Source organism: Rattus norvegicus, chromosome 6 (assembly GCF_021556685.1).
Source record: "Rattus norvegicus strain SHRSP/BbbUtx chromosome 6, alternate assembly SHRSP_T2T, whole genome shotgun sequence".
Classification (NCBI taxonomy): domain Eukaryota; kingdom Metazoa; phylum Chordata; class Mammalia; order Rodentia; family Muridae; genus Rattus; species Rattus norvegicus.
This window is the reverse complement of record NC_141539.1, coordinates 95682971-95709028: the sequence shown is the minus strand read 5'-3', so window position 1 is coordinate 95709028 and position 26058 is coordinate 95682971. Positions and strand designations below refer to the sequence as shown.

The 26058-nt window shown below is 43.9% G+C and overlaps 1 protein-coding gene across 7 annotated transcripts in view; it reads right to left on the bottom strand.

Moving 5' to 3' along the window:
• Frmd6 (FERM domain containing 6) overlaps positions 1–26058 on the bottom strand; it is a 73570-nt gene that overhangs the window by 25122 nt on the left and 22390 nt on the right. For 5 of the 7 annotated variants that reach the window (NM_001399291.1, NM_001271054.2, XM_087552346.1 and 2 more), the window contains 2 exon segments: positions 2618–2708; positions 10751–11016. In NM_001399291.1, coding sequence (NP_001386220.1) covers positions 2618–2708; positions 10751–10849 — 190 coding nt within the window. In that variant the 5' untranslated portion in view covers positions 10850–11016. 7 annotated transcript variants of the gene reach the window in all.

Below are 26058 nucleotides of genomic sequence, written 5' to 3'. Positions count from 1 at the left end.
CTACCCTTAGGTGTGGTGTGTATCCTCAGTGAGAATCCACTAGAGAAAACCGAGTTTTCCTTTGTGAATGGCTGCTATTAGAGATAGCTTCTGGGTTAGGAATGAGCACTACCTCCTTCCCCCTCTCTCAGCCTGAGACTCTCGTCTATCTGAGACTTGTGCAGTCCTGTGTATGCTACCACAGTCTCTGGGAGTTTATGAGCACAATGCACACATTAAATTACCTTTATGCTTCTATCACTTGACAGTGTGACCAGAGCTATCTAGCTTGAAATCTCTTTGTAGCCAGACATGTGTAGACTAGTAGACGCAAATTGAGCACAAGAGCTGTGTTCCCCTTCCCAAACTTTGCCCTAGAATCTGCACCTCTGGAATACCCTTTATAATGCACTACTGACTGACTGAGTGAATAAGCCAGGTTCCTCAGTGTTGGAGGAAGAAGCCATACACAAAGGAAAGAGGTAGACTGAATCTCTTGGAACTGGGCTATCACTAGAAGTGTTAACATGAACTCATGAATATCACAAAGCCTGTGGAGAAACTTTGCCAAAAGCTAACATCACTAACAAGTAATTATTGCGTGCCTTATGATACTGTACACTGAGAAAGGCACATTATCATTTATCTGATATCCCCACCCAAACCATGCATAACCTGAATTGATGAGGAAACATAAACCAAGTCCAAATTAAAGGGCGTTCCACAAAGTAGACTGTTCCCTTAAAAGAGAAAGGCCAAGGTCACAAGCAAGGGCGAAGGGATGGCCGAGGAATATGGACTTGAACCAGCTCATCTGTGACTATGAATACCTCTAGGATCCTTGGAAAAACCTAAGGACTACTTAGCATTAGGGTATGGACTTCCTGGTTATAATGTTGCCACCACAGTCACACAGAAGATGCTGCTGGTCTCAAGTGCAGAGGGATGGGAAACAGGAAGCTAGATCACAGATGGAGGGAGAAAAGCTGGTGTTAATTAACATCTAAGGCGATTCTTACTTTCTTCTTGGAACTATGAAATTATTTCAGTACAAAACTGAAAGGATTGGGATGACATTGTGATTCTTGATATTTAGATGGATTTTAAAAAGAGTGTTAAACTGGCTGACTCTTAAAATGTCAATAATTCTGAAGAATTACATCCTTCCCAACTATTGAACAGACAGTGACAATTTCAGTCACCAATTTAAAATGGTGTGAGTGGCTTCAGTAAAGCCATCCTTCAGACCCTGATGGTGAATACGTGCTGTACATCTGTCTAAAGCCGTGGGATACCAACGCCAGGAGAGAAGCCAAGTGGGAACGATGGGTTCTGGGCTCAGTGTGGGCTCCGTCAGGTTGGGGCCGACAGTGGGGAAGCTATACCTGCTTGGCATTCTGGAACTGCCTATACTTCCTGCTCGCCTGCCTGGGAATCTAAAACCACACTAACAAGACAAAACCTGTGAGGCAAATTTTCAAGTTCGTGTCCACCCTGCAAAGCTGGCGTGACAGCAGCTTCTTCTGTCTGTCACATTGTCTTGACAGTGAGAGAAGTCTGGTGGCATGTCTGAAGGGGGACAGTTAGCCAGCAGTAGAACCAGAATTTGAACCAGGTCACCTGACGGCTGTTCCAACACTCTTTCAGCACATCACAAACTCTCCTTTAAAGAGTGTCTTAAAAGCTCTTGTTTGGAAACCAAAGGAAGCTGTGAACTGGTTTTCTTGGCCTGACTTGTTGAACCACAGAGATCAACAGTCTGGCTGCAGGTGCAGAAGGAAGAACGCCTTTGAGAGCACAGCAAGAGTCGCCTGGAATCTGGGAGGCAGCTTCCTGCTTCTAGAACCACTGATGGAGGCCAGCCTTCCTGTTTTCATCACACTCACTACTACAGAGCCATTTGCAGAGAGCAAGTGGCTGACTTGCAGGGCCTTATTCCATGTTCCAAGGCAGGCAACCAAGCACAGATCCCACTTTGGAGGAAAGGGAGCCCGCTTTATCTACTGACTATATTTTCTAACTTGGCAGATATTGAATTTCTAATATAATTCATTCCTAGTACAATGGTAGAAGGCAATGACTGCATTTCATAGCCACAGAGCCTGACTAGAACAAAGAAAAGGATTCGAAGAAAAACAAAAAAAAAATTTCAATTAATCCATCACTGTCACATTTCTAACTGCAAGAGAATGTGAACAGAAGAAAGGCAGTTTTACTGTGTTCAAAATCCCTGTAATGTCACAAGCCATCATCATTTGTAGTAATGACAAATGACAAAAAACATCTACTTTCCTCTGGGGAAGGGCTGGTCTCCATGGAGAAAGAAACAGCAGCCACAATAAAAAATCGAACCCAATACATTAAAAAAAAATGAAACAAAGTAAAAGGAACAGACACATAAATATCTACATTCATAAAATTAATTAATATTAAGTCTAAAATGTAGTAACAATAATAAAACTCTAAGTCACTAAGAAGTACATCGGCTGATACTGGAAATACATACTACAGGAAGGATGACGAGCAGGTGGTGGGCATCTTGACAAGTAGCTCACAGAGCGTGACAGCTTAACACTTTAAGATGTCATTCACCTGGAGACAGAAGGCTAAAGATACCAGAGACTGGACAGACACTTACTTTGTATAACACTGAGACCAAAGAGGTGACTATCCTTCAACCTGAGCAGGTCACACACCTGGACCAGCAACTGGTGACACAGAATTTTAACCTGTGGGAGGGAGGGAAAAAAGACATGAGTTAATTAAATTCAGCCGCACTGCCACAATGAGGCACAATTTAAGCTCTGAAAATATACACCGTCAGGACATGCTGACACCGGCAAAACCACCCATGGTTTATGGAGATCACTGCAACCTGCGGCTGTCTCAGTGACTATCAGTTTGTACAGCATGCTAATGGGGTACCAATGTAATCTTACACAAGACTCATAAATCTCATGGCAATGGGTCGGTTTCTCAGATCCTGCATGAAAAATGGGCCCCTCGGAACAGCTTGCTCCTTTTAAAGGTATTTATTCGGCAAGTATGTTCTTTCTTTTAGCATTTTTTCTTACTTTAATGGATACATTTTTATACAGTATTTGATATTTTGTATAGGTATATCCTACAGCAGTGGTTCTCAAATGTCCTAATGCTGTGACCCTTTAATACCGATCCTCATATTGTGGTGAGCCCCATTCATGAAGTTATCTTCGTTGCTACTTCATAAGCACAATTTTGCTACTGTTAAGAATCATAATGTAAATACCTGTGTTTTCTGATGGTCTCAGGTGACCCCTGTGAAAGGGTCATGACCCCCAGGCTGAGAACTGCGGCCTGCGGAATGGATTAACTAGTGCACTGCCTCACATCCTTTCTGTATGTGGTAAGAACACTTATGATCTCAGCCGGCAATGTTTAGGTATCCAGCACATTATTAGTTATAGTTGCCACTCTGCATAGTTTTCTTTTCTTGAACTTATTTATCCTGTTAGCTGAAACTTCAGATCCTTTAGCCAACAACTCCCTGCCCTGCCCTGGTAACTCCCGTCAGGCCCTGGTAACTACCTCGCACTCTGCTTCTAGGAGGTACCTTATGACTGCACCAATGAGACCAGGCAGTCTGTGCCTAGCTTATGACACTTAGTACAATGCTTTGCAGATTATCGTTGCAAATGACATCTCCCTCCTGATGTGGCTTACTACTCCATCATGTGTGGATGTGCCGTGCTGTCTCTTCAGTCATCAGTGGGTGCCAGCAAACTGCTGTGAACAAGGCTGCATGCAGCGTGAGAGTGCAGGTGCACATCCACTACAGTGAAGGGTTTTTTAACAACTCAGTTGTGTCACGTGATGTTTTTCTGGAGCTGTCTTGTGAGAGGGCATGTGATGTTTTGATGAAAACAGACACTTGAGAGGGTCATGCAACACTTCACTGGCCTTCTAGCAGAGAGATAAGCACCAAAGAACTTCTTGTGGTATTCCAGCTGCTTCCGGCTACTTCTGCTGACTCATGCTGATTAGATGGAGCCTTGCTGTTTCTGCTGGATTGTGCCACACTGTTACTGATTCCTGGTGTTTCCTACTGAATCGGACTGGGGTATCCTGACAAGGAAGAGTGGAATCTCCCCAAGACACTTCTAATAGGTCCACAAAGCCATTTTCCTATTAACTTTCTCCCTGTTACCTCTGTCAGTGGGTTGAAGTGTTCAAGAACCCTAAATAAAGTAGGTTTTGAAAACTCTACACATACAGATGTCATTTCCCCTGAAAACCCAGGAGAGGACTGTGAGATCACACTCAGTCTATATTTATTGGTTTGAGGAAGCACATGCTGTTTGCCACAGGGCCACACTGCTTTACATTTTGACCAGCAGATGACAAGTGTCCCCCCTCCCCCCCATGTTCAGCAACTCTTGTGAACTTTTCTGTTTGGTGAAAGTCATCTTAACACTTGTAAGGCAGTGCCTTGCTGCAGTTTTAATTTACACTTTCTTGAGGCTAAGTACTCTTTAGATACCTATCAGTCACCGTCCCATGAGAAATGTCTGCTTAGGGCATCTATTTCAAAGCAAAGTTTTCTTCTTCTTAAAGGTCTAAGCAAAATACTCATCTCCTGCCCAGTGACAGACTGCCCAGGTTCTACTTAATCAATCACTCTCTGTTACTGCTTAACTCATTCCTCCCTTTTCTGAGTCTCAGTATAATTCAACCATCCTGACATTAGTAGATATTAGGAATCTACTAATATGAGATTCTGGAGATGGCTATTCTGAATTGAGAAGACATTACACATTCTTGTTTTGTATATACGTGGGTATACGTGCTTGTATTTGTATGTGTGGTGTGTATGTGAATGGGGGGGTCAGAGGACACCCCTGTTTGAGAGTCTCCTTGCTCCTCTGACTTGAAACCCTGTAACAATCCTGTGCTGCTGCGCCAAGCTTTTACCTGGGTTCTGGGGACTTGAACTCAGGTCCTTGAGTTTGTGCAGCAAGCACTTTTACCTGGAGGCAAAATCTCCCCAGATACAGTCCTGATGCTTTCTCAACTGTGAATGAAACATCAGGTGGGAGTTAACTGAGCCTCTTGGGTCTGCCTCACTGCAACTGAATCACCCAAGAGAGCACTCAGCTCAATTTTATTTCATAGGAGTAGAAAATAAAACTGCTCCAAGTCATGGGAGTGAGTAGTAACAAAGGCTGACCCTCACAAGTTTTATGTACTACAAGTTACATACATGTTAAAGCAGGGGCAACACAACCTTTGTGATTTTTGTCTGTACATGTTACATGTCCACTTACTCTCTGAGGCATTACCAGATTTCTTGTCCTTTTTTTCAAGGATAACTGAAGTATAATTTTATAATTTATAATGCTAGTGACCATGATTTACTTATCTAAATTACTTAACTCTGAGTTAGTAATTTTATCATATGTTCATACAGAGCTAAAACTAAGAAAATGAAAACATGCAAAATCCCAGAGGAGAGAGGATTAGACACTGAGGGCCAGAGGCTAAGGAGGCTTAGTTACTTCCTGGTGCTCTAACGATCACCTGACAGGAAGCGGTTTAAGGAGGCGGGGTTCACTCTGGTTTGTGGTCCACTGCTGCAGGAAGACATGAGGGTGGGGAGGAGCTTGAGGCAGGGTATGGCACATCCACAGTCAGCAGAGGTGACTGCCCTGCTCGGCTCACTTTCTCAGTTTTATTCAGTTTGGGATCCCAGTCCACGGGGGCTCACCCAACTTACGAGTGTGCCGTCCGTATCAATTAACCTAACGAGGATCCCTCGTAGACATGTTGAGTGTTTCCTGAGTGGTCCTAATACTGTCAGAGTGACAATAATGATGGCTGTTTCAGGCAGGGTCCATCTATCCAGGATCTGCACGCAGCAGGTAGTGGTGGCTACTGAAGAGCAGGAACCTGTTCCCAGTGAGCTCCTGAGGACCTCCACTGTGCTCCACTAGACGGCTCCCTGTTACCTCTAAGGATACTCTAGCTTATACACATGCCATCCATATTTTTGAAATTTTATTTTATGTGCATGGGTGTTTTGCCTGAATGTATGTCTGTGAACCACAAGCATGCAGTACCCTTAGAAGCCAGAAAGGAGCATTAGCTTCCCTGGGACTGTCTGAGCTCATGTGGGTCCTCTGGAAGAGTAGCCAGTGCATTTAGCTTCTGAGCCATCTCTCCAGCCCTGCCATCCAGCAATTTAATAACAATGTAAGCTCCCCTCAGCACTGGGAAGACCCACTGGCTGCTGGGACTCATTACCCCGGCCCTCTGGGCTAGCTTAATCCAGCAGCTTGGATATTTACTTTGTGTCCTAGTCAAGTCCTCTTTATTTCCAACACTCACTGTAAACACTGGGTTATTATTCCATCTCATAACTATCCTGTTACAAATAAGTTTAAACAACAGACTGAGAGTGAAGAGGAGAAAGGACCACGTTTACAGGCAACTCTTACATTGAACTCAGCTCCATCAACGTGAGACTTAAAATGTCTCCCTGTTCTGGGGCCCTTTTAACCCTTAGCTTGGCTGTCTTTAAATTTTAGTTGGAAAAGGAGCAGCCAGATAAAAACGTAACAAGCCGCTAAATTCCAAATTACAAACTGAACGTTTATAAAATAAAATATGTGGTGACTCTCGACTAAACAAGGCTGTGCCTTTCTTCCAGGCATCCCATCTAATTATTGCTGTTCCGCTACTCTAAATCAAGGATCTGGAGCCTTCTGCTAAAGCTCTTTAACAATCATCAAGTAAGTATAGTGTTCTTGTTTAAAAACTATAATTAAATAAGGATGTGGCTTGAAAGCGTTACCTGCTGTGAAAACAGGATCCAGCGTTGGGTATTTGCAGACTAGAATCTTTAAAGCCACATGGCTGATTGTGAAATTTCTTAATCCCTTTCATCTTCAGGGGCAGTGGGACTTTAGAAAGCAGACGTTCTCAACAGCGTAGGCTTTAGCTAAAAACACCCTCTGCGTGGAGCTCTGAATTGAAATGGGGTTTGGTCCTTGCTGTGCCAACTGTTTGTTACCAGGCGAGGATGTTTGAAATAGTCTCTGGTAAGAAAGAATTGTTTGCCTAACCACAGGGACTAGAGGTGCAAGCTCTTGGCTGTGATTTCTGCCACTTTAAAAAGTCTGTCTCTTATATTTACCAGGATTTTATTTTTTTAATGTCCATTTTTTTGTATTTGTTTGATGACTGATTTAAAATAGCTATTAGTATAATTCATGGAGAGTCAAAATGACCATGAAGTCAACTATACCTGTCAGGGGAAAACTTTATTTTAAAAGAGTGTATGTGAGTGCACCCTCCCTGACTGCTGGGGGAGGGGCTGGGAAGGCCACTGATAAACAGTTTTGTTACAATTAATTCCTTATCCCCACTCTCTGCTGTGGGGAAAGGGAGCCCTGGAAGATTTGGATTGTTTTCCCAGCAGTGGGCAAGTCTCCTGGCTACTTAAGCTCATCCTTCCCAGTCTCAAGGCTTGCTGGAGGGGAACCTCGGCATGGCGGAGGAGGACCTATGTTCTCTGGAGGAGGAAATCTGGGCCTGCATGTCAGTGGCAGAGCACCCTAAGAAATGAACAATGTCCGTAAAGACTGACTTACTGAGCAACCTCATGGACAGACACTATAGAATGTTCTCTACACACAGAGTGTCTAAATCCTTGGCACAGAATAGCCCCACATCATATACAAGGGAACCAAACCAAAATAATGAACGACAAACTTAAGAAGTAGGCACAAAGCTGCAAAGGAAGTCACCGGGCAGACAGTTCAGTCCAGGTCCCCAGTACCAACAGCCTCAGTCACTGACACAGGCTCCAAGAAGTAAGAAGTGGAGCCCTTGAGAGTGGCTGGCCCACAGCCTTCCTGTATGCCTGAGGACTTTGTCAGTCTCCCATCCCTACTGAGGAATTTTGTTAAATGAAGATCCCTGTGTCCTGCCCTCGACCTACATCAGCGTCTCCATGGGTGAAGACCAAAGAGCCCCTCCTCCAATAATTCTAGTACATGATCAAGGTTTAAAGTCAGCCATCTATACACAGCAGCATACGTGTGGGAAAACTAATCCACAGCACCACTTTAAGGCAATCTTTTGCTTAATTTTACTAGAGTGAAACTGGTTAAAAAAAACAATGAAGGTTGGCAATAGGAAGAACATTTAAAACGCTAGGTATACCCCACAAAGCGTGCATGAACCGCTGCCGTCTTCAGTCAGTCTGCTCTCTAATGCTACTTCCCTCAGCTGGGACTTGAGTGCCAACGAACTCCTTTACAGACTGTGGCCACCTCCCTCTTCTGTTCCTCATGGAGACAGATCCCATCCTGTACCTGCTGCACACACACGGACATGCTTACTCACCTCACTGGGTAACACACAGAACAAAGGTGGAAGGAGCTTCCGCCATGCTTATGCTGTATGTTCTAGTATCTGTTAACTACTACATCGTGTGTGTGTGTGTGTGTGTGTGTGTGTGTGTGTGTGTGTGTGTATGACTTCACATAACAGAGCCATAAATTTTGGTGGATTTTTACTTTCATTTTAATTTATGTTTCTGGTATCCATACTGAAATGTTTCCAATTTTCATTATATTTTAAAAAGCAAGCCGTGCAAAGATAATAATAGTCTATCACCCCACATACCCAAAACCAATTCCAAATTCCTAACCAGGATCCTAGCTTATTACTAGAAACTCTGCCCAGAAGATAGTAAAATCCATCTAGGAGGCAGGTCTGATGATACAGATGAGCAGAATCGAGGTAACCTGAGTAGAAACTGCTGACTGCTCAAATAAAACCAAGATACCTATGGCTACAAGCAGAACCTTGCTGCAATCTAAACTTTTAATGAAGTTGTTTAAAAGTCATATATGTTCTGCATAACTATCCCATTATATAGAACATGGTAAAAATATACTAGCATACAAGTAGAAAATTAACTGGAGGCAAGCTTGCCTTTGGGAGGTAGGCAGATGTCAGATGCCTATGAGTTTCAGGCTAGCTTGGTCTACATAGCAATTTCCAGGCCAGCCTGGCCTACATAGTAAAGCCTTATCTCAAAATAAAAAGAAAACAAAAACAAAAAAACCACAAAAAAACCCTCAAAATTGATAGGTACAAAACTGATTACCATGAATCTGCTGGCAGTTTCTAACAACTGTACTCACTGGGATGTTCTATGATTTACATATCTACTCTGATAAAAATGGAGTAACTTATGTGTGTCTTGTGTTTGTGGGACTATGGCCCAGAAAGGATCATAGCAGTCTCATTAACATTGGTCAGGAATTTCAAACGGTACAATATCCATCAACAGTAGTAAATGTGTAACAGAACGGGATGCGGCCATACGGCTGGGATTTATCTTATGAGGAACAAAACAAGTGCTGTTGTGTCGATTTCACGGGCCAGATGCTGAGTGAAAAGGGCTTTAGGATAAGGACTACATCATTCTGGGGGCAGGAAGGTCGTAACTGAGCGGAAAAACTACCTTCTGATCAAAACAGTTGTCATCACTGAGGACAATGGACTGCTGATGAGGAAGAGCCCTGAAGGGTCAATGGGAAATTTCTATCTGAAACTGGGCAATGGCTACGTAGGAGCATATACTAACGAGATACACAGGCTGCCCGCTGAGGGATTTTTATGCTTTGTAACGTGTTAATTGTAATTTAACCATTAAAATTACAAAGGGGAAAAAAATAAAACTATTTCAGTTCTCAGTATCCAGGTTAACAAGTATCTGATTCTGACTTGAGAGACAGAGAAACATCTTAGCTCGCCCACAGCAGCAGCTCACTCTGACTTTGCTTAGACTCTGACTATTGAGGACCCACAGTCAAGATGAAAATGAGAAACTTAGCAACTGTGGGCATTTAAAACACAGATAGACACAAATAGAAATTTTATTCAGGAAGCCAAGCAATTTGAGAGACAAAAACCAATGCTCAAAAAAATGTTTGCTGCTGGGCTGGAGAGATGGCTCAGCGGTTAAGAGCACTGATTGCTCTTCCAGAGGTCCTGAGTTCAATTCCCAGCAACCACGTGGCGGCTCACAACCATCTGTAATGGGATCCGATGCCCTCTTCTGGTGTGTCTGAAGAGAGTGACAGTGTACTCACTTACATGAAATAAGTAAATTTAAAAAAAAGTTTACTTCTGTTTTTAGATTTTTTTTTTCCTTCCTCCATCTATAGTCTCCATTCTGTTGTGTTACATTATCTTTTAGCTGAGAAAGGGGCTTCCATACAGTAGAAATAACAAAGTGAATCCTTTTTCTCTACAGAAACTGAGAGTGAAGGAAATTCAAAGATTTCCTTCTTTGGTGGTGAGATCTGAGGGGGAAACTGTGACTGAACAGCGTGAATTAGAAGCATTCCCTAGGCCCGAATGGAAATGTGGAAGATACTCCAAATAATTCCAAACGCACACCAAGGCTGAACACACAGAAAGATAAGGAGACAGAGAAGTCCAATAAATTAATTCAACAGAAAACATTTCAATAAAGTTTAAAAACAGATTTTTTGTTTTGTTTTAGTGTTGTACCCAAAGTCCTGATTTGACCCCGGCGAGACGCTGCTGAAGGCAGCTGTGTTGAAGCCATAATGCTGTCCCCAGCCGTGTGGCAGCCTGAGCACAAGCCTGCCAGACCCCGCTCACTCTGCAGTGATTGCTCCCTGAACCCCCTGACTCGGGTGTGGCCTTGTGGGCACGAGCTCGCTGAAGTATTCCTAGAAGATCTACTCACATTTATGATGATGCTCACAGACTTGTCATTGGGGAGGAAAATACACACTCTGCGGCGGTCCTGCATGACTTTGTTGTTATGGAAGGTCAGTTTGTTCATTGTGTTGTGGGCTGGCCAGTGGTCAGGCAGGGTGCGCTGGGTTCTCAGCAGCTTCTCAGGCTCCCAGCGCTCCAAAGCCAACTTTCCCTCCTCATCATACGGCCGACAGAAGCATCGTGGTGCCCCACAACATAGGTTTCATCGCTGTAGAAAGTCCACTGGGAGACCTGTGAATAAAGGGGAAAGAGAACCTGTTAAGAGGAGAGAGGCCAATGGCACACAACTATTTGCGCAGACACAGGGAGACAGGGAAAGAGCATTTCAAGCTGAGACTGCCATACTGGGTGCAGAGACACATTCTGTCTGTCAACTGTCTTTACCCTCCATTCTTAGACATGAGTGAATAGACAGGTGAGAGCCTAAACGTTCACAGATGGACCGAGTACCATAAGCTCAAGGCGATGGATCCTGGCTGAGGAGTTTCTGGTTCACCAGGGAGGTGACGGGGCTCTGGAGTGGACTACAAAAACAGCATTAGCAAAGCCTCTCCTCCAGGACCACAGACAGAACTTGGATGAGTCTTGGCTTGATTGCTGGTGACTTTCATTTCACCAGATAGCTCTACAAAGGAGGCCCTGGCTGCTGGACCACTGAGTGGCGCTGCAGTAATCATTGATTTCTTCATGGCATTCCCAGGGATTATTAGATCCTCCTTGATGTTCATGTTTCCCTTTCCCCCCGGTTCTCTAACTGGCTCACGAAAAGTTAATTCATTAGTTCACCAATCAAACAATACACGGCAATACGAAGACTGTATTATCAAACATGTACATATGTATATAGTTTTGTCTGCCTTTGTGTTTGCTTTTTTAAAGTTTTGAAGTACGGAACTTTGCTTGCAAGTACGAGACTTTCATCTCTGGTCTTCAGTATTCTATCCTTCATTTCTGCTTTCTGTCTCCGGCCCCGGTGAGACCCTATGGAATAATTTTAAAGTCCCGGTGAGTTTTTCCTTCTCTTGAGGAGTGCTTCACATGTGCTGCAGTGTGTTAAGACTAGCTGTCTGTGTCACTGGTATTTACATTATTCCTTTGCGGCTGTAGTTGCAGGACTCTCGAGAGTAAGTCCAGGAATACGAAGCTGGTCTCCAAGGCAGAAGCCTGACCTATCGCCTCCTTAAAGTTCATGTGTCTGCAGCAAGAGAGAATCTACTCATAGACGGTATCAGGAGTAAATAGGATCTAAGATTTTATTTATTTATTTTATGTATGTAACTACACTGCAGCTCTCTTCAGATACACCAGAAGAGGGCATCGGATCCCATTACAGATGGTTGTGAGCCACTATGTGGTTGCTGGGATTTGAACTCAGGACCTCTGGAAGAGCAACCATCTTTCCAGCCAGATTTAGTGATTTTTAAAAATATAAATAAAACACAATCTTCCAAGAAAATTACTCAAAACTGAAATTAGGTGGTAATCTTGTATGTGGTAGTTCCTTCTTTGGAAGGGGACCATCCATCACTTGGATGTTCTGTCTTCCTTAAAGGGAAAGGGTGATAGCTCCCCTTAGGTTTCCAGTGCACCTTTGGAGGCCAGGGCTATCATCTTCTTTAGAGTAGATGCTCAGTCCCTGAGTTCCAGGAACCGCTCTCCAAGTGCAGACATTAATCTAGAAATGTACTCTTCTTAGTCAACAATGTCCAAGCACTAGCTAGAAGGATGATGTTGGCTACATGGGAATTGCACATGGGGTTAGAGGTAAATGGAGAGTCCAAGCCACAGAAACAGACTCATGACAACTACAGGCACATGTGGAGACCTTCACTTCAGTCAGGGAAGCAATCTACACAGTGCTGGGTTCCACTACACTCTCAGGGCAAATGCTGGGAGAACATCCTAAGAGCTGACCAATACCAGAGAATTACCCCCCATTGCTACTGCCAAAAATGCTCTCAACATTTCCAAAGGTACACACCCCTAAAGCAAGCCAGGCCGATGCTGGTGCACCGAAGCAGGAGAATTTCAAGTTCAAGGCCATCTGGGCTCCTGTACATTCCAATCCAGTTCTAGATACAGAAAGATCCTATCTCATAGAGCCAACATAAGCCAGAGGTAGTGGCTGGCACACACTTCCAATCCTAGCCCTCAGAAGGATGATGGTGGCAAGTTGGGGTCAGTCCAGCCAAGGTTACAGAGTGTGACCCTGTCTCAAAAACCTAAATCTAATAAAATTCCTAAAACAGGTTAAATTTGGAGACTGAGAGCCCCTGCCCTACTTTTAACCTTTCTTAAAAATTTACAAAGTAAGCCAGGTAGTGGTGTGCACATCTTTAATCCCAGCACCCAGGAAGCAAGAGCAGGAAGATCTCTGAGATTGAGGCCTGCCTGGCCCACAGAGCGAGTTCCAGGAGAGCCAGGGGTGCCCAGAGAAACTCTGTCTTGAAAACAAACGACCAAACAAAACCTCAGAAAGTATTAAAAACTCGGAGAAGTTGTGAAGGCAAACTGCTTAAGTCTGACCACATTTCACACACTCCCCGAGTACAGAACACTCTTCTCTCCAGAGCCTGCTATGAAGGTGAACAATGTTCTCAGGCTTATCACTTGGGAAAGGAGTTCTGAAGTAATTCTTTATTGTACTCTCAATTTCATAGGAAAAGTTTTCCCATCTGTTGGACTATTCCAACATTTAGGTCTGTCTTTACTACATAAATTATAAGCTACGATTGAATATATCTTATTTTAAAGTCATACCCTTAAGTGATATTAATCCCATTATAATTCCTACTTAAATCTGCATTTCATTTTGAGATAGTCCTATGATTTTCCATTTTTAATTGAACCAATTAAAGCAGGACATTTCTACTGACCTACTTTTTGGAATTTAAAAGTTAAATTGGGGGAGGGCATTCTGAGATTTAGGATGGTTCCAGGGCTTCATTAAAATACACGAAAACTTCATTTGGGTACAACTTTTTTCCTTTTTAAAGATTTATTTTTATTTTAGGCATGTGAATACCCTGTCACTGTCTTCAGACACACCAGAAGAGGGCATCAGATCTCATTACAGATGGCTGTGAGCCACCATGTGGTTGCTGGGGATTGAACTCAGGACCTCTGGAAGAGCAGTCAGTGCTCTTAACCACTGAGTCAGCTCTCCAGTCCAGTAGGTACAACATTTACTTTATGGTTCAAACAGTACAAAAGTCAGCACAAAGACTACTGGCGCAGATTTACAGGAGCCCAGGTCAGAGGCAGTAGCATTGTTCCACGGCTGCTCTTAACACTCTGAGGGTGACAAACCCAACGCGCACGCGCACACACACACACACACATACATGCATGTATGCTCGTGCATGTGCACGTCACACACTATATACTGAACAAGGTGGGATTAAGCCTTCACTGTGCCAAGACAGAATTAAAGCTAGTTCAAAAGTTTCACTAAAAAGGCAAACACAAATCAAACCATAACCTATCTCTAATTCACACCAGCATCAAATTTAAACTGGACTGTCCTGGGAAACAGTAATTAGACAGAATTTATACCACTTTGGATTGCAAAAATTGGGTAAAGGGCCACTGACTACTTGTTCTATGTTCTACGCTGAGCCCTAACTCAGCCCCAGGAAGACACATTCCCACCCCAAAGCAATGCCTTCCTGTGTTGGCAGTGATTAGACCCACAACTCTTTCCCCAAAGAGACTTACAAAAAATATACATTATTTGTATACATACAGAGTCTTTGGTATTGAATTTTTACCCACATAATACAGTTTCAGTTAGGAGGGAGCCAAACAAGGATTCTCCTTCTGGGACTACCTCCCTGAAGCGTAAGACGGTCCTTGTCGAGATCATGAAAGGCAGATGTGATTAAAAAAGACTCCATCAGCAACCAATATGGCCGGCCACTCTATTACCTAACAAAACAAAGGGAGCTATTTTGGAAAGTGGACTATGAGGACCCTACCTTCTAACTTAACTGTTTCCTATACAAAGCTTAGGGCATACACAGAGCACTTAGGGCTGTGTGCTCACTACTCGCTGAAAAACAGAACACAGAAGCTGCAGGCTTCTCCTCCAAGGTGGGTAACAACTCTTCGGTTAGGGGCACTGCCAAAGAAGCTTGAATACTGTCTTTGATTCCCAAAAGCACATACATGTGTGGGCAGTGACATGTCAACTCAAGGGATGATACAGCTGAATGACAACTTTAAGTACAGAAATATAGCCTATACTGTAAGCTAAACTATGTGATTAAAAAAAAAAAAACCGGGGGCTGGGGATTTAGCTCAGTGGTAGAGCGCTTACCTAGGAAGCGCAAGGCCCTGGGTTCGGTCCCCAGCTCCAGGAAAAAAAAAAAAAAAAAAAGAAAAAAAAAACAGTCTAGCCAGGTTGAGATCCCTTTGGGGGGTGGGAGGGTTGAATGACCCTTTCGCAGGGGTCAAATATTAGATATTTATATTATAATTCTAACAGTAGCAGAATTACAGTTATAAAGTAGCAACAAAATAATTCTGTGGTTGGGGTCACCACAACATGAAGAACTGCATTGAGGAGTTGCAACATTAGGAAGGCTGAGAACCATAGCTCTAGTATTTCTAGTATACTGTCCTAAAACGCTGCCGCATGTCTTTCATAGAACAAGTTCCACGGTTTTGCTCATTTGTTTTATTAATACAAAATGTGTGCTTGCAACACCTACTGTGTGACAAACAGGCAGTGAGCACACGCAGTAGGCCAGACTGAGGGTGCTTGCTGGTGCTGTGGCCGTGCTGTGTAGATGTGTTACTGTACCAGGTGATGGGACCTCTAGCTGATGGGCTGATGTGTGAGCAAACACCCAAGTAAAGAGCAGGGTGTCATCTCTTCCACCCTCCCAGCCACCCCTCTGTATCAGGAAATCTGCAGGCAGACGATGGTGAATGGGAAGGCTCGCTCGCTGCTCGGCACAGGTGAAGTAACAGTGCTGACGATGGGCTAACATTTGCTACACATCTGCTGCACGCAGGGCACTGCTCTAAGCACTTGTGGAGCAGGAAAGAAAATGGTGACCCGTTTGTCATGCTCTCCAAGAAGGAGACAGCTAGGAGCTTGCATCACAGCAAACCAACTTATGCAGATAACCCTGGTTCTTGTATCAGAGAGTCACCTCTCTATGAACACTTATTTAGCTCAGCCACTTCAAATTCTGCCTTATCTCGTCTTCCTTCTCTAGTCAGATCTTAGAGCAAGGCCACACTAGGTATCACCAAGGCCAGATGTGGAATAACACTCATTAACTCTTGGCTGTCTGCTTACAACATACGTCCCTGACCCGTGAAGACTCCACTTCCTAGCCATGGCACTTGTCATGATTTGGATGTGCAATGGATCCTCTAGGTGCATGTGGGTTCCTGGTGGCACTGTCTCCCGGGGACATTACGGACCTCGTGAGATGTAAGGCATAGCTTGAAGAGAAGAGTGCCTGAGAAAAGAGGCCTGTGTAGGCTGCACCCACCTCTGGTTGCTTCAGCTTTCCCTGCTGCACTGCCATATAGGACACTGCCACATCCTCCCGTCACCAGAGCCTTGCCACCAATCTCATCCCTGCAAAATGGCCTGCGCCTTCTACACCTGTGAAGCAGAATACATCTCCTCTCCTCCAAGGTTCTCCTATCGGGTACTTTGTCACAGCAATGAGAAAATAAACTAACTCAGTACCACTGTGTCTGGGAGCTAAGCAGTATCTGCACAGGGTCCATCCTGAGTCACATGTATGCTAGCTGCTTCTTGCTCTGCCCACAAGGTGCCAGAAGCCCTTCTTTATACCAGTCATGACAACCGACAATGCTAATGGGCACTGACAAAATTTACCCTGGGGCAAAATTATTCATTGTCATTTTATTAAATACATGTTAAGAATTATTTTTAATTAAGTGTGTGAGAATGTGTGAGCGCACATGAATGCAGTGCCCACTAAGGGCAGAAGAGGGAATGGGATCCCTTGGAGTTGAGGCTACATAGAGCTGTAAGTCACCTTACATGGGTGCGGAGAATTGAACACAGGTCCAAATGTGTACTTCACTTTTTTTCTAACCTGGTAGATGAACAGAGCCTGCAGTCATAGAATAGTTTTGGAATTCAGCTTTCTTGAAACAAGAGCCTGTGGCTGGGAACTATCAGGCTGCTTGGATAGGCACATGCACTCCTGTTTCTCGCACATGGTCCAAGGAGCGCTCTACTCTAAAGACCTGAGAATATGAAAATGACCCAGAAACATGATGTTTGACTTGAGATTGTCCTGGATATTCTAGCTAATAAAGGATTTTTAAAAGGGCCATTTGCCTCTAGAAGATGTTTGAGAACAATAAAATTTATTTTTATCATTTAGAGGAATAATGAACTGGGATCGTATGTGTTTATGGCCAGTTTTTACATGTATAAGTGCTTACCTACGGTATGTATGTCCATCATGTGTGTGCCCTGTGTTCAGAGGCCAGAAAAGGTAATTGGGTCCCCTAGAATTAGAATTCCAAAGGGTTATAAGCTCCCATGTAGGTGCTGTGAACCTCACCTAGGTCTTCTAAAAAGCAGTCAGTGCTCTTAACTACTGAGCCATCTCCCCAGCCCTGTGGCTAGTTTTTGGAGTGATAAGTGCACCTAAGAAGGCAGTGCCTGGTAGCCACTAAGCACGATGTCAAACCCTCTGGGAAGAACATCTGCTTCCTGTTTGCTCTTTTCCTGCACTTCCCAACCTTGCCTGAGTAGAGAAATGAGGCACTGGGTAAAGGGTGAGGACACCCCCAGAGCTGGTCCTCAGGAGTTTTACAGCATGCGCAGGAAAGCATACCAGTTAGACCTAGATCCCAATGTACCAGCTGGGCAACCATGCCCATTTCCTAATCCGAGAACAATTCTTCATTTGTAAAATCCGTAACAGTGGCCTCCTACAATGCTGGATAAATGAAGTGGTAGAATGGTACAAAGCATTCAGTTTCGAGTTCTTTTGACATAGAAAGGCTGCTTCCTAGCAGCAGCTATGACTTTCCAGGTAGGGAGACGAACAGCCACTGCGGAGCCCATTAGTCACCTCACAGAGCGCTCTCGCTTTCATAGCCAGATGCAGCAGCTGGGCTACACCACTGCAGGCTTATCCTGGGAAGGGGAAAGCGCATTGCTGGGTGCACAGGATGTAGCGACATTGTACTGGGTCACTACCCCTTTGAAATTCTGTAAAGAGCTGGTGAGTATGGATAGATGTGCTCAACAGCGTGCAGGCTGACCAAAGGATGCTCAGAGATAGGGTAGGGTAGGATGTGGCCAGTATTGGCCACGTAGGAAACCCCATTCTCCAACCACAATGCTTCATCTGCATATAGGGTGAACGTAGAACCCTGGGCAAAACGGGACTCCTCTAAGACCTTTGTTATGCTAGGGTGGAAGTAGCCATCGTTCTCTTTGGGTTGCTTCTTGTGAGCCTGCTGGCACTCCTGTGTGATAAGGTATCATATCATTTGAACTGTTACAGGAATCTGTCCCAGAGGGAGAACCACCAGGAATTCCCATAAGAAGCCCAGCTATCCCTGTGGTCTCTCTCACTGGCACTTGCAACTGTTGAGGGTCTCCTCTCTAATTTGGTGCATCAGGTAAGAAGTTAACTGGTTGCCCAATCCATTTATTCTCCAAAACGTACTTACTACCTCTTGCTGTGTGGCAACATGCATTTGTTTTACTTAAAGGACAATGCTGTGTTTTAAAACCGCTCTCCATTTGAAAGAGACAATGGGGTTATTGGGGAGTTGACCCCCCAATTACCCTAGAAACAAATGAAACTCAAGACGGATGATCAAAATGTGAATGCTTCACTCCTTCTTTAAAAGGGGAACAAGAATACCCTTGGCAGGGAAGAGAGAGGCAAAGATTAAAACAGAGACTGAAGGAACACCCATTCAGAGCCTGCCCCACATGTGGCCCATACATATACAGCCATCCAATTAGACAAGATGGATGAAGCAAAGAAGTGCAGACCGACAGGAGCCGGATGTAGATCGCTCCTGAGAGACACAGCCAGAATACAGCAAATACAGAGGCGAATGCCAGCAGCAAACCACTGAACTGAGAACAGGACCCCCATTGAAGGAATCAGAGAAAGAACTGGAAGAGCTTGAAGGGGCTAGAGACCCCATATGTACAACAATGCCAAGCAACCAGAGCTTCCAGGGACTAAGCCACTACCTAAAGACTATGCATGGACTGACCCTGGACTCTGACCTCATAGGTAGCAATGAATAGCCTAGTAAGAGCACCAGTGGAAGGGGAAGCCCTGGGTCCTGCTAAGACTGAACCCCCAGTGAACTAGACTGTTGGGGGGAGGGCGGCAATGGGGGGAGGGTGGGGAGGGGAACACCCATAAGGAAGGGGAGGGGGGAGGGGGATGTTTGCCCGGAAACCAGGAAAGGGAATAACACTCGAAATGTATATAAGAAATACTCAAGTTAATAATAATAATAAAAAAATTAAAACATGGTTTCACATTAAAAAAAAAGAGACAATGGGGAATGAACTCTGTGATGTGAGCAGACCTAGACCGGGAGGAGGAGAGCCCAAGTGAACGAATCTTTGGAAGCTTCAGGCATCTGCACCTTGCAGGCAATACTACTTTCTAAGGGCACCATACCCAATAAACTCATTTAAGGGAAACAGCATATTGGGCAGTTAACTCACAGGAGTGCATTCCCCAGCAAAGGGCCATCCTGTTTGAGTATGAATGTGTGGGCGAAGAAACCTGTCCCAGTATGCCTCTCTGCAGAGCCATGCTGCTGCATGCACTTTTACTGTACTTTCTGTTTGTAATGAACTATAGTAGCTGGGGTGGGGCGGGAGTCGGGGCGAGAGAGCCTCTGCAGACAGAATAACTGAAAGTTTCCACCTAATGGCACCTGAGCTGAGAGTAATATAAAAATGAATAAACAAACAGATAAAAAGATTAGAGTCTATTTCTTATAGCTGGTAAGTGGCAAGCTGAGCCATTAAACCAATTATTAAATGTAACCTCATAGGCTGCTATGTTAGTATGTGGGAAATGGCTTTGTCTCTAGAATGCCAGTTACCTGTGGAATCGACAGAAAGGTTAAGGCTAGAAGAAGGAATGTGATGGTCACAGAGCAACTGCTTGCTCAAGAACAGTCTGCCAGATGGTGTGGCTGTCTGTCTGTCTATCTGCCTCTCTGCCTGTCTGCCTGTCTGCCTGCCTGCCTGCCTGAGACACTTTAACCACGGGGCAAACCTCTTCACTTTGCCACTGTTTCTCTCACCTTGACATGAGATTGTTGTAAAGGTTAAACAGGTCATTCACCTAAGTGAAATGCTTAGTATACACACTGTATATTATTTATGCCAAGTAATATAATTTGCATAATATAAGGAAAATGGGTGCACCACGTTTTGGTTGTATGTGGATCTATAACTTATTTTGCTAATGATTGTATCTTGAGTGCTGAAAGAAATTCCTTCTCTTCGTAGGAGCTAACCTCTCTCCTCTCCATCCCGCCCTCTGCGCTCATCTCACGATTAGATTTAACAGTGAGATTTGCTACACCTCAAAGGTAGGGATAGAAAGGATCTGTACAGCAGACTGCTCTGGTCTCAAGGTTAAATGAGGTAGTAGTTGCTTCTTGACTTGAGAAGAGCGTGTGTGAAGGACCAAACAAGTGTGTCATATTGTGACAAAACCGCTGACACACTCTCCTACATCATGGCTGGCATGGCCAATCGCTAAAACTCACACTGCATTATCTATAGTAACAGTCATAAGGATATTCACATCTTTGGATTTAGTAACTGCACTTCTGGAGCAATAACCTCACTGAAGCGTATTACACTTCTGAGCAAACACATCCGGTGACGGACTATGTAACTGAGCAAAGACGGGAAGAATCAGATGTCTATACACGGCAAGGTGCTTGTAAACCACAGCGCATCAGAGATGCTGCCAGGAAAAGCCAGTTGCTGTGCACGCATCCTTCCATCACAACACCCACACCAGCCGCAGCCTCTATGCAGTACAACTGCAGGAGCAATGCGGGAATCCAAGCCAAAGAGTAACCGTGGCCGGCACCTGAGCACCCTGGTGCTTGGTAAACCACTACTAGTTGAATAGTCTGCATTTGAAATTCTTGGGACCAGTGTTTCAGACTCTAGAAGTTTTCCGGTTTTGGAATACCTGCCTAGACAGAGCAGCAGAAGTTCCTAATGTGAAACCCTGACATGGAAAACTTCTGGAGCGTCATGTCAACAGGTGCTCATCAAGCTTCTGGTGCCTCGGCCCTCCAGCTTATGAAGTCCTATGAAGAGATGACCAGCCTGTGTGTGTACTTGTCATCCCTCAGACCACTGCTAAATTCTGGCTGTCAGAGCTCATGAGGACTCCTCTGTGAGGAGTCAAATTTAAGGCAGTAGAAACAACAGAAGGTGATACTATTATATCCTAGTTAATTGCTAAGTGCTGTGATCAGATGAGCCCGCACACCTGTCAGGATGTCGGCCACCCAACCTGCCTGCTCCAGCTCTCCTGAGGTCTTCTAGCTCTATTGCTGCTGTTCCGACTCCTGCCTCTCTCGTCCGTATTCCGGTAACATCCACACTCTACTTGCTTGAGCGAGAAGGTTAAGCAGAGAGCAAGGCAGCCATGGTACCTGGGAAGCCACATGACTTTCCTTGCCCTAAAGACTAACAGCATATTCCTTCAGAGCAGACTTGGATGCCTGCTTTCTAGACCGCGCAGGGACAAGCACCATTCTTTTGCTCTGTGTTTGGAAGGGCTTTGTTCCTGGAGTCCACAGAAGGAGTCAGGGCCATCTGTCACTCTTTCTAAAACTCTGACATAATGTCATATTTGCCCCGGTAATACCCGAGAGGAAATGAAGTTAAATCACTCAGTTAAATAGCACTCCTACATTTGAATGCTTAGTTGAAGAACACAGTTCCACATGGCACAGTGACAAAATAAAAACAGACAAGCTGATTTGTTTTGATAGCTGACCTTTCAAGACACAAAGACTCGGGTGGGGGTGGGGGGTAAATAACAATGATCTTTGGTGCTTGAAAGATCTGAGTGCTCTATAAACATTTAAAAATAGTCTTGGGAAGGAAAAAACAACACCCCTCTTCCTGTACTCCAGCCTCTTGATGAGCCGCTCCAGGATCACTGCTGTTCTCACCTCCATGTTCGCATTCTCAGATTAGCATGATCTCTTAACCACAACCTCACATGCTACCGTGTTATGAAAGTGTATCTCTGATCATGGGTAATGCATGTGCTTGCATTCCTTAGTGGTTCTCTGGAACCCACGACAGTCCAGGCACTGTGGTCCTCCATCACTCGTGTTCTGGGTCACTGCGACTCATTTTACTGCCTTTCTTTTGCTTTTACCACGCTGTTCCCTCGGCCCAGAACATCCTCCCTCGCATCCTGTCCCATCTGCCAACTTCTTCAAGAAAACAAACACCATCTTTCCTGCTCCCTAGACAGTGCAGGTGCAGCTCTAGAGAGCCTGTCTCTTAGGCCCTGGCTAGTGGCAGCTGCTGCCTCTGCTTCTGGTCAGCAGGGGTCTCATCCTTTTCCTGAGACAGGCTTTTATTAGCTTGCTAATGCTTGGAACAGCTCCACTTCTACAATGAGAACCCAGTAGACTTGCTGAATTTATTTTATTTTAGACTTGCTAGCCAAAAAAAGCAAAGAAATTCCTTAGTAATTAAGATTAATCTTAGGCTTCTTAAACAGCCTTTGGCACATAACTGTAATCCTAACACTCAGTAGGCTGAGGCAGGAGGACTGCTGAGTGTTTCGGTCCAGCCTGAGCTATACACAGTGAATTACAGGGCAGCCTGGCCACTGAGTGAGACCCTGTCTCAAACACTAACAAACAAGCAAGTAAGCAAACAAATAAATCCTTTCTTTCCCCCATGGGTATCAAGTACTGACCACAGCCTTTTTTTGAACATCTACAAGAGTTATAGACAAAATGGTTACATCTTGTCTTTTCCTCTAAACACATTCCCCAATATTCTCAACTCCATACTCCTGTTACATCAATTTTTATTTAAGCATTCACAATGAAAGGGCATTGGTTGGAGTCCCCAAATTGCAAGGGCCAAAAAACCACCCCATGGAAACCTGGACTCTAGAGCTTGGTTCTGACTGTTCACGGGTTACTGACTGACCAGTTGTTTGCCAACCGTAGTATGACTTGTATCCTATCACCTTTCTGTACAGTACATGATTTGTAGGGTACTCTAAGGCATACGCTAAGTGGGACACTAATCCTGACTATTGTTACACAACGTAACTCATTAAAATAAGGAGAATGTTTAAAGCTACGTGGATTTGATGGAGGAGCACATACTGTCATCTAGGCCCTAATTTCTTCCTGACACCTTGATAACTGAAGGCCGGTGTCTCTCAGAGGAACTTCATGAACTAGAGTACATTAGCAAACAAGAACACTCAGCTAAGAGTCATGGGTCACGATGCCCCATTGAAAAGCAGGAGGAACAAGTTTGTTTCTAGATCCAGAGGTAGAATCAACTTCCTCTGAAGGAAATACACTTTTAAAACTAAAATTGAGTACCTTGGGGAAGCCAAGATGGTGAGGCTGGGTAGGCAATCAGTGGGGGAGGTCAAGGGCAATGCTAAAAATTCACACATTTTAAAGCACAGAAACTTTTATTTCCTCCGCTTTCTGCATCCAAAAGTCCTATCAGGGTTAGCACCGAGGCACAAAAATTCCTTTCAACCAAGATGAACTTCCGGCCTGACACGGCCAACAAAAAGTGCTGTTCTCAGGGAAAACACTGGACTGAGAAGCATCTGCTTCTAATTTCTACAATGAAATCTTTGATTCCTTCATTCACGGGACTTGCACTCAATTCCATCTGACGCAGGAATTAAGGTTTTGTAAATGATAACTTTGTTGTGAAATTCTCATTATTTGGTATGTGTTCATATGTGTGTGTGTGTGTGTGTGTCTACACACACACACACACACACACACTTTTTGAAAACAATAATAACTTTTTTGATGTCTTTCCTGAAATACTTTCTTTTGTCCAAAGAGAACACAATTAGAATGCCCTCAAGAAAGACTGAATGAAATATTTGAAAAGCTGCTATCTGTTTTTGGAATACCACATGTTTTCCATATCACGGAATAACTCTTCATAGCAATACACATACAAGTTGGAAAGAGACCTCCCCTGCCAAGAGCAAAGCATTCAGCATTCAAACCACTCACAGAGAAAAGGGGAGAACTACAGCTAAAAATGAACAGATGTAAATCTCAAAAATGATGCAAAAAAATCAAAGTAGCAGAAAGATATGACTCAATCTCTATGACTAACAAGTTCAAAACCAGGCAAAAATAAAGAATGATTCATTTAGGAAGATAGGACACACATGGCAAGACTACCAAGAGAAGCAAAGAAATAATTAAACTCAAAATTGCATTAAAATTATGTAAGACACTTTAAGCTAAAATTATGTAAGACACTTTAAGCTCTTTCCTATGTGTGGGTTTCCAATTTAGATGGTGAAATCAATCAGTGAGTACCAATGGAACAATAACCACACACTGGCGGTCGATTTTTAAAAAGATATACAAGCTTGCCACCCTTCACAATGTGAGCCGCTGAGAACTGTATGCAGTTTATCACATTCTAAATTATTATACAAGAGTTCACCTACCAGATAATTGTTATCACGGCTTTGAAACTGGAAAACAGCCTCAAGGGCACCCAGTGTTAATGAAAGCTTAGGAGACAATTTAGTGACAACATGTGTGTTCCTGTCTTAAGTTTCTAAGAACATTAAATGGAAACATGGTAACAAAGTACAATCAGAGAAATCTTCACTGCCGTGGAACTTGGGAACTTAACAGGCAAAAAACCTGTCACTTGAGCAAATGACCCTTGTCAATATGGATTAGGTTTTTCCTTCTAGGACTTTCCTTCCCTGCTTTAAAAAACAGCAATGGACATGAGATATTTTAAATCTCCTTGGAAAGTACAATAGTTATAAACTTAATAGAATGTTAAGAAACATTTGGAAGCATTTAACTACATTAAACATACTCACGTGCTAATAAATGAGTTTAAAAAAAAAAACTGACAGCCACAGAATTATATGGGAAAACATACAAAACTGGAGAAAGACTTTGACATGCCAGAAATTCAACTTTTACCCTTACATATGTTAACTATGAGACTGAGATTATACAGACACACCCAAACATGTGGTAGTTGCACAAGGTATGGCTGTGTACATGCACACACACACATGACCTGTGCACATGCAGTTTGGGGACAGGCACCCTTTTCAGAAAAGATCAAAAGCACAACCTACAGGCTTCAAAGGAGAACATTCTAACAACGCTTTGTAATGCCATGAAGTCTTGTCTTACACCCCTTGGGGATTCTGCTTTGAATACATAAGTTGGAGACTGTCATATACAGAGGGAACTGTGATTTATAGTTTAAAAAGCACTTAAGAAAAATGATAAAAGCATTTGCTCTATGCATGACCTATTTTTTACAGCTCCACGAAATATTCGCCAAAGCTACTTTCACCCAGGGATTCTCTATCAGACACATTAAAAACACATCTGCCCCAGCCGAGACTCTGTTAAAAGTCCCTAAAGTGTCATCAAATTCATGAGCTGGTCTGCTCTGTGGAAATCAAGGTGGTTTGTGTCACTGTTAAGTGGCTGTTGGGAGATGGGGGAAGCCAGGCTACCGGCCCTTGCCTTGCTCCTCAGGGGAGCGTCACCCTGAAGCTGTCTCTCTTACCCGCTAGCTAGTGTTTAGTTCCTTCAGCTTCTGGAAGGTAACTGCCAAAGCCTAACAGGACTGCCAGCTGGAATGTTATTTTTGAACGGCTTACCTGTGGGGTAGCATTCTGCACCGCTCCCCCTAAAGCCTACTCACAGATCTTATTTCTCTAACTCTTCTTCACTGGGGTTTCGAAATAAGATGCAAATCGAGGGCAAAGGCATTATTATTCATTTCTTCTAAGGGGATGGAAACAGAGCTATGTGTTGAGCCTCTGTGCCTGTGGTATGTGAGGCCTACTGAGTGCAAAAGTGAGTCAGGAACAGCCTAGTCCAGTTACCCCTCTCTGACTCACCTATCGCTGGAGTCCTGGTTGTGTGATGTGCATCTCCCTCCACACAGCACATTCCTTCATACGGTAATCACCCGCTGATGCTGTGAAAGACACACAGTCTTGTTCT